Below are 9,550 nucleotides of genomic sequence, written 5' to 3' on the forward strand. Positions count from 1 at the left end.
AAGGTAAACATATCTGCATCTGTCAAAATTATTTAACACGGTTTGATAGATTGGAAATTCTTCAAATTGGTATCACTGCAAACTAGGCAGTTAAGCAAGGATGTATGTTTGAAACCTGTATCTTGCAACAATGAATTTTATCAGGCCATGAAACTCAATTTTGAAAACGGAGAGTGGCATCGTACAGAGTGATTTGCTGCACTTTCCCTCCTTCACGAAACTTCCACGTAACGCGCGCGGTAACATTTTCCGCGGGAAAATTGATATCATCTAAAAATAACCTAAGAGGGATTACGATGGGAATGGGGCCAGTATGAGGGATTACTTCTCTTACCTTTATAATCTCTTGGATCATCACAATAGCACACAAGCAAGGGCATCCAGGCATCACAAAAACTAAAGAACTAATGCGGAAGAAATATTGGTTCCCAGGAATGAATAGAAGGATTGAGAATATAGTCAGCACATGCTTCAGCCGCCAAGTAACAGAACCAGCAAAGATGACTACCCTACCAGAGAGAATCTGGGACACAGTCGAAGCCGACCGCTCCCCAACAATGAATACGTGTTGGTCGTGACTGACCAATACTCCAGATACCCAGACAGAGAATTCCTCAGATCAACTGCGGTGAGAAGATGAAGAGAATGTTCGCTACGCATGGAGTAGTTCAGACAGATAATGGACCACCGTTCAACTCCAACGACATCAAGGAATTTGCAGGTGAAGTTGGATTTCGGCACAAGAAGGTAACACCGAGGCACCCCAAGGCACAAGGCCAAGTAGAAGGCTTCAACAAACTCGTTAATAAAACAATAACTATCGGCAACCAGGAAGGCATCAATGTTCATGAAGCCATCTATGACATGCTGCAGGCGAACCGCGATACACCACACCCTGCGACCGGAAGTCCCCATACGATCTGATGATGAACAGGGAAATCCGCACCCATCTGGAACATTTTCCTACAGACCTACCCCCAGAAGACCACTGAAGAAACAAGGACCAGAAGTACAAAAACAACGTTAAGGTATACCACGACAAGAGACACAAAGCGACAAAGCACAGCTTAGAGGTTGGAAAAGCAATATTATAGTCAAACGTGACCAGAAAAGAAAAGCCCCACATGAACCCCACATCTACATAGTTACAGAGATAAAATGATCCACCGTAATGACGAAAAGAATAGACGAGTTCACGCTCTTGATTGCATCATGGGTAATCAGGGCAACATGGCTGGAAATTCAAAGGTTTATATGGAAATTCAAAGCAAAATATACTGTACGTGACTCTACTTTATAGACTTTCGCCTTCATAAACCAAACGAACAAGTTCATGTTCACAACTGAGATTTTGCCTCCATAGATTCTCTTTATTTTTGTGCCTATGGAATTACAGGAAATGTATGGCAGAAACTCTTTTTAATAAAATAATTTCACAATAGCCATTCTCTCCAAATTTATTCTGCCGCACCTTTGGGCGCATATCCTCTGTTTTGGAAAATTGCATGTCATGAATACTTTTCATCGTTTTGAACTTCCTTACAAACCTTTGAATTTCTCTCCATCTTGCCCTGATTACCCATGATACACTCAAGAGCGTGAACTCGTCTAAAGGAGATGGTAAAACCATTTGTCGTGACCGCATCCAAGGTCAAGTTACTAAAGACCGCGGGTAAGCCCACAGACACGGAGGAGGAGAGAAATCAGCAACTGAACAGATAACGCCAACATTCAGAGAGAAAGAACCAGCCGTATAACTCGAGCCAGCAGAAAACTGACCATGTAACCAAGCAGGAAAAACCCAACCGAGGAGATCGCAGACGACACATATTTCAGTGTTTGATAGTAAAGTGCGTGACTTTGAAAAGTATTAAGAACTAGTCATAATGCACACTAGTGAACACTCATGAGAACACTGACAAGACGCATTACTGGACAATGATCAACAATTATATTAATCGAGGTGCTGTTGAAAGATTGATTTCGGTGATTACAATAATGATTTTGTGTAATTGTAACCAATGCAAGAGCATGCGTAAATAACTGTTGATTAACTAAAGGGAAGAAGGTAGCAACTTGATGCATTACTGAGTACGTAATGATACAGGGCACGTGATTGATGTAATATACAATAGCACATGGTCATGAACTAGAGAATATATATCATCCAATATGAAAGAGCTTTACTCATACCTTTACTATAACTTAAACCCATAAATCGGTCACCACACGTACCATCCTAATTATTTTATAATATGGAATAGACTACCTTTCACTGTTAGACAACCAGCTACCATTAGCGCTTTCAAGACAGTAGTAAAGACTTATTTATTAACTAAGATCTAATTAATTTTAACTACAGTATTTAGCACAAGGTTTTAATGAATTATTGATATGTTCAAATACGTAGGATAAGTTTTAGAAAGTTTTAGCACATATAATCATACCATTGTAATCAATTAGTTTTTATTGCTGTTTATTTTTGTGAAGTTCTTTATACGCACATACATTTGTATAATCATTTTATAGAATATGCGCACTATAAATAATAAATTTTATTTATTCATTCATTTATTTATTTACCGCACTGACCCCTGAGAGTGACACTTAATAGACTGAAGTCTGTCTAACGCCAGACGATTTCACTCGTGAATTGGGCGCGGCCTGCAGCATCTGAGATGTGAATGTCCCCATTAAAAGTGTAAACAAAGATTCTCCTTTACTTTGCTAACAGACTAATCAATTGCCTTGGGATGAATAAAGGCAGTGTCTGAAACCAGGAGGCTTTTAGTTTACAATAATTTCGTCATCACATAAAACTACCCCGAATTGTTAGAGCGACTTTCATATGACCTTGAAAATAAACGTAAAAACAGAAGGTAAAGAAAAATGCAAAACATTTGGCTTATCGAACAAAAACAAACGAGCGCGAATTTTCATTGGCTTAGCGAACACGGATGCAAACACCGTCATCTCTTCATGGAACTTTCTGGAAAGTTTTGCTTTGACGTAATTTGAAATGCAGTAATGTGATTGGGCAATCGAAATGTTTACTGCCCATATTTGGAGTTTCCTTGGCAGGAATAAGTAGAAGCTTTGTTTTAATCTTGCCACACATTGGTCCGTGTAACAAATTGCGAACACTGTTTCAAGGTTGTACGAAAGTCGCTCTATCAGGATTCACCACGCTCCTGGTTACAAAAAATGACAAAATAGTTGAAAAAAATGGAAGAAAAATCACGGGGCTAAAACCGAGTTTTTACTGAGGGGAGTGTATTGTGTATTCTGCTTGTTCACATCAATCCATGGTGAATATTCTTGATGCAATGTCCGAGATGAGCCAATCGACTCCATCCAGCAGCCTCTCCCCAGTCACAGCACTGCACCACTGAATGTTCCAGTGATGTGTCTTGATGGATTCCAGATCAAGAGCCTGTGTATTCAATTCACAGTAATAAGAGGCTAATAATATTATTACCACCAATGATGATGACGAAATAGAACTCAAAAATTTCAAATTATCTTTGCTGCAGCTTCCACCTTTTGTAGAGCTTTCAAAACAGATGCTCTCAGTTTGGAGAACTTCCAAAAGTTTCCAGATATCTTTTGTAGAGCGATTAGGGCTAGAAAACACTTTTGGTGTTGTTTATTTGTCTGTAGTAGAGTAACATGTACACTGACATGTGTAATGTGACCTGTATGTGGTGGTATTTTAGACCCACCACACTCCACATTAGAATACCCTATACAGTCATACAATGCAGATTTCCTGTACAGTTTTCTCCCTACTACCTACCTTACATACTTACAGTAGTTACAGTAACATTACTAAAAACTATGCACACACAATACTGACATTACAAGTGAAACTAAAAAAAAGGGAGGAGGTGAAGGTAATAACAATTCTACATATAGCCATCACCTTGCATTCCACTTGAGAGAGGTATGTAGAGGCTAGGGCACAAGAACATTGACAGGTACGAAGATACAACAACATTAGTTAGAGTTAGATTTACATACAATAAGAGTATAACATTTTAACATTATTATAGTAAAATAATAATAATAATAATAATAATAATAATAATAATAATAATAATAATAATAATAAGCAGGTGCTTCCAGTAGTAATTGGGGCACTGGGAACAGTTCCAAAAAGGCTTGAAAGCAACTTTAAGCGCATTGGCAACACCACTTCTATAAAAATAATTCAAAAAACCGCTCTCCTTGGCACAACAAGAATTCTGAGAAAGGTTCTGGAGCGGTGAAAGCCATGAAAAAATTTGGGTTTCCTTAAGCAACTTGTTGTTGCCTGGCCCCTAAGAAGATAACCCAGATCCAACTCTTGGAAAAGCCAGTGCTGAATCCATAATAATAATGATGATGATGATGATAATAATAATAATGATAATAATAACCTGACGTGACATCACTGTTAAAGATTCAGTAAATTCCACCTGTAAACTCATTGATATGACTGTCCCATCAGATAGGAACATTGCATTGAAGGAAATCGAAAAGAAAAGCAAGTATAAAGATTTAGAAGTTGAAATACAGAGAATGTGGCAGATGAAAACCATAGTGCTCCCTGTAGTTATTGGTGTGCTTGGCACAGTAAAAAAAGGAATGGTAGAAAACATCGAGAAAGTAGCAAAGAGTGCTTCTGTGACAGAGATTCAAAAGATCTGCATGCTGGGATCTGCGCGAATCCTCAGAAAGGTGCTTGGTATCTGAAGAGAAAGATTGACTTGAGTGACTGATGCCCCAGGTGCATGATTTGCGCCCAGCTGATGCACGAAAAGAACCCCAGCAAAGTCTGTGATGGTATACATAATAATAATAATAATAATAATAATAATAATAATAATAATAATTTAATTGAGCGAATGTGGTGAATGAAGGCCACAATGATCCCAGTTGTGATTGGAGCGCTGGGACTAATAGAAAAGGGCTTGGAGAAATACACCAAACAAATCCCGGGTAACATCAAAATTAGTGAACTACAGAAGATTGCACTGATAGGAACATCTCGCATTCTAAGAAAGACACTCTCCATCAAGTAAGATAGACTTCTACCTCATTTTAGCCCTAGGCCCAAGGAATGGGCTCAATCGTGTTGTAAAAGTTAAAGGAGATAGTCATAAAGTCATAAAGTTAAAGGAGATAGAATAATAATAATAATAATAATAATAATAATAATAATAATTAAAAATATTGAAGATCCGTTACCAGGATTCATGCTAAGAAAGAAGTAAAATCGTTCTCTGGTAAAAAGTTTTGAAAAAACTATGAGCTTTCGACAGACTGAAAAAGATCCTTTACTACTAGGAGAAAGGAACATATGAGGAACTTGAAGCATTGTACTAAAGGCTCAAATGTCGCAAAACACGCGTGGACTTTTAATCATGATATTGACTTTAACAATTCTAAAATCATTGACAAAGCGAACAATCGGAGTAGAAAGACATTGGAGTCATGGCACACGGCAAAAACTGTTGGGGCAGACAATAATTCGTGCCCGCTCCCAAGACAATATCACATTCTCTTAAAGAAACACTAATTTTCTTAGCATTTTTAACATTCTTTCTACTACATGCTTTTATCCTTTAATTTATGCGAATTTTTTGTTATATTTAAATTTCTTGCGCTTTTAGGCTTCACACATTTTTATCCGTTGAAGGCAGCAGTTCAGTCTGTCGAAAGCTCATAGCTTTTTCAAAACTTTTTACCATGATAATAATAATAATAATTGCAAAATTAAGTCTCATAGCCATAAATTGGGTATGAGACAATTCTTTTTCAATACAATGTGCTTATTACAGAACAATTCTGACATTCTAGTGATCACATAACTTCTCATTTGTTCAGAGGTGCTTAGAATTCCCCAAGAAACTGGCAAGCGTTGCTAAATTTTATGTGCTACCGGTAGTTGTTCTTTAGTTTCTTCGGGTTTATGTATTGGACTATGCTTGTTAATTGCTGTACAATCAAATTAAATTATTTGAATAAAAATGTTGGCTCAAATTGCTGCAATTGAGTTTCAGAGATGCTAGCGTTAAAAAATTCTGGGAGAGGACCCCAAACCCTGACATAAAAACGTGGTCACTGATTTCCTACATGTTGACTTCAGCCCCCCATGTTCACATGGAAAAACTTACATCTCTAATTTCTTCAGCTGATAATGCTCCGGGCAGATCCTGCTTGTTTGCAAAAACCAGTAGAGTAGCACCAGCAAGTCTCTGATTAAGAAAAAAAAGAAATACTCGAATAAGACAAAGAAAAATTTCAAGGGCAAAATGTAACCTAGTCCAACACGTTGATCAACAGTTGACCGATTTGTCGATCAACACTCACTCAGCACATCTCTGACATGCGGCAGATGTATATATATATATATTTTTTAATATAAATTTTATTGAATATAAATCAAATAACATATACAAACAAGAAAGGTAGTACATAAATAATAGTTGTAGTATAAAAAGAAAAAACAAAGAAGGAAGAGCTCAGTCCATACATTCTATTACTTTGACATTTTCTCAATACCATCTACCATCCGGTTTCTTAGTTTACAAATTCTTGTTGTTTTTCACACTTTCCCTGACATAAAAAATTTATTCTTCTACAGTACTGTCATCTGAACCGAGTTTATTTGCTTAGCTCCCACTAGTCTACTATTATAGCTCTGTGGTAGAGCAGTTTCAACTCCTGCTAAGGAGGACTCTGACTTTTTCCGAGTATCCTTGAGTCATCATTAAAAATACATCTCTTCAATTCTAGTACTGTCATTCAAAATGTCTCAGACTTGGGGCACTTTCCTCTTGTCAGAACTGGCCAGCAAGACCCCTCAGTTTGCAAAGAAAATGCAACAATTTGAAGATACTTGCAAGATAATCCATCGCATTCTACTGGAGGAGTATAATATATCATCCTTTAATAATATACATGAAAAAATAGGTACGCATTGCATACATGTGGTAGTGCAGTAACTGGACACAGTGCTTTATTCCATAACTGTCAACTGAGCTGAGTTTTGTTTTCTTGGACGTAATATGTAGCTCTAATTATAGTACACGATATTGTTTTGGTATCGTAAATCATTATACATGAAGTTAAACTTCTTTTTGACAGCAAGTTTAAGCAAGTACTCTGAGCATGGGACAATTTCCACAACAAAAGCTCACTGAAGTTATCCCCGTCCGGTGGGGTTAGTATCTGGATAGGAGACCTCGAAAAAAATTTTGCTTTGTTCAATTTTTCTATTGTTCTTTTGGCTGCACAATGAAATTGAAATGGTGTCGATTTCAGCGGCCCCCTGTGATCAAGTTACCTTGCATGTTACTAACAACTGGATACATCTGTGGCAAAATGATGGCAAGACATCAGATTGTTGCTTTGTTAGTTAGTTTTTTTTTCCTTTCAAGTGTTATACTAAAAGTTTGAAAAAAAAAGTGCGAATTCAACAGAAAGATCACAATCGTCCAACTCTTGAGGTTGACTATTGTTTCTGCAAAGTCAAAAATTCACACTTCTAGATGAGCTTATTTATCACCAGGTAATTCCATCATTTTGGAAATAGAAGCTGCTTTATTATTCATCAGCATCACAAATTCTTGCCGATTTTGGGGCTCATTTGTTGACATTCTTGCACGCTTCAAACAGACCTGCTTATTTTCATGTTTCACCCACTACTTATTTTCCGGTGCGGCTGTTTAATGACATGAGGATTTGAAAAGGCTTTTCAGCTGTTTTCCCTCTCACCTAACACACAGGCAGATTCCGCTTCTCTATTTTTCATACAGATATAATTTTTTAAAAGAAAAGTGGAGCAAAAAATTGCGTGAACAAATTACAAGAGAAGAAAGAGGCTATCAGTGAAATGAACAGACACAGATTAGCCGCTATAATCTATATGTTTACCAATCAGGGAAATTAAAATAGTGTTGCCGCACATACACTTATGTACACTCGATGACTAAGAGATTTCAACAACAATCACTCAGACAGACAGCCCAGATGACATTGTGCGTAGTGCACTTACATGTATAAAGTGCACTACCACAAAAATTACTTGATTCTGATTGGCTGAGAGCAGTGCAGTAAGTGTAACAGAATGCGAAAAAGTGTAATACCAGTGCAAATTACACGGAATTCTGGATTATGATTGGCTAATAAACTATAGGGTTTGGTCTAACCTGCGATCAGGCTCTATTTTAGTTTCGCGTGGTACGTAATGTGGAGCTGGCAAAACGAAAAATAGAGCCTGGCCAAATTCCTCTTCGATATTCCTTCCGCCCACTTATTGACATGTCCTTCATCGGCCAATCAAATTTACTTCCATTACACCAATACACGCGTGGACGGCAGATTCACGCTATTTTGTTTTGACCAGAGTTGATTACCGTGGGAGGAATATTATAAATGAATTCGAAAGTTACCGTTGGCTTTAATTTGAGAGAAACACATTTAAAGCATGGGGAATGTTACTTTCTGTACCTTTTCGACGACTATATTGCGGCAAAGGCCGGCGTAATTCTTCCTCCGAACTTCACTGAATATGCAATCTTTTAAGCTTGACATCTTAATTTGTAATTGAGATAACCTAGCATTTTGTCGTTGGACGGTTTGGCAATAGATTTTTAAAGAAAAAAAAAGGAGAAATACATTATTCTTTTAACGTGTTTGCCCATGAAGGTTTCTTTGGTGATTTTTTCGGGTAATATCTTAATTCAGTTGCAGTGTATTTCTAGATGTTGCGCGCAGTAAAATCATGATAAATTTGGTAAGTAAGATGGACTCGCAAAATTTCTTTTATATTTGTACAATTGGTCTCTCTGGGGCGAGAGTTAAATCAACTGGAAATATTATGAAGCAATCTTGACTCCATATTGTGCAAACAAACCGTGTCATGCACAGTAAGTGATACACAGATATTCAAAACATGCATTCGTGTAACTTGCGATTTTATCAGCATCTCCTCGTTTTGATATATATGTCCTTTGTCTCATCCAGGAAACCAATATGCATCGGCTTTCATTGCCATTTGAAAGAACCAGCTATTTCGCTTTCAAAACATCAGGGAAGTTTGTGCCAAAGTACTTTCAACCACATGGCCACAGAGCTCGACGACGGAATCGTTAATTTTACTCTTTCCAGAGATTCAAACCCGATTCTGAACAAGTTATGAGATGTTCCAGATGGCATATCTCCATTTATACAAATAAAAGTTGCACCGTCCACGTCATTGTAAGAACAAAAGGCAGCAAAATTTTTCGTACACTTATGGCGGATTAGTCTCGAGGACTTCGCGAGAGCTCCGCGCAATTACGATAGCATTTTCACTTCCGGCGTTTCAACAGCCAATCAGATCACAAGTTTGGTCGGCCAAAAATTTGGCCGACCGTCCGGAATTCTTGAGAGGCTTTTGGTCAGGCCCAATTTTAATGAGCGACATCATAAGAGAACATATGGGCGAAGCTAAAAATGGGCCTGATCGCAGGTTAGGTTTGGTCAGAACCAATCACATCTTTTGTTTTTAAAGCAAGCGCAT

General features: G+C 37.6%; 1 protein-coding gene and 1 pseudogene across 1 annotated transcript in view; one reads left to right on the forward strand and one right to left on the reverse strand.

Annotated features, from left to right (window-relative positions):
- Nucleotides 1-402: 402 nt before the first annotated feature.
- Nucleotides 403-1,120, forward strand: LOC138026617 (uncharacterized; annotated as a pseudogene).
- Nucleotides 1,121-1,932: 812 nt separating this feature from the next.
- The window catches only part of LOC138026618 (ADP-ribosylation factor-like protein 2), a 12,190-nt gene continuing 4,572 nt past the window's right edge, over nt 1,933-9,550 (reverse strand). The window contains exons 4-5 of the mRNA XM_068874041.1: nt 6,159-6,239; nt 1,933-3,433 (exon numbers count right to left, since the gene is read on the reverse strand). Of these exons, the coding sequence (XP_068730142.1) occupies nt 3,299-3,433; nt 6,159-6,239 (216 nt within the window). The 3' untranslated portion in view covers nt 1,933-3,298. The remainder of the gene's footprint in view (nt 3,434-6,158; nt 6,240-9,550) is intronic.

Source organism: Montipora capricornis, chromosome 12 (genome assembly GCF_036669925.1).
Source record: "Montipora capricornis isolate CH-2021 chromosome 12, ASM3666992v2, whole genome shotgun sequence".
Lineage (NCBI taxonomy): Eukaryota > Metazoa > Cnidaria > Anthozoa > Scleractinia > Acroporidae > Montipora > Montipora capricornis.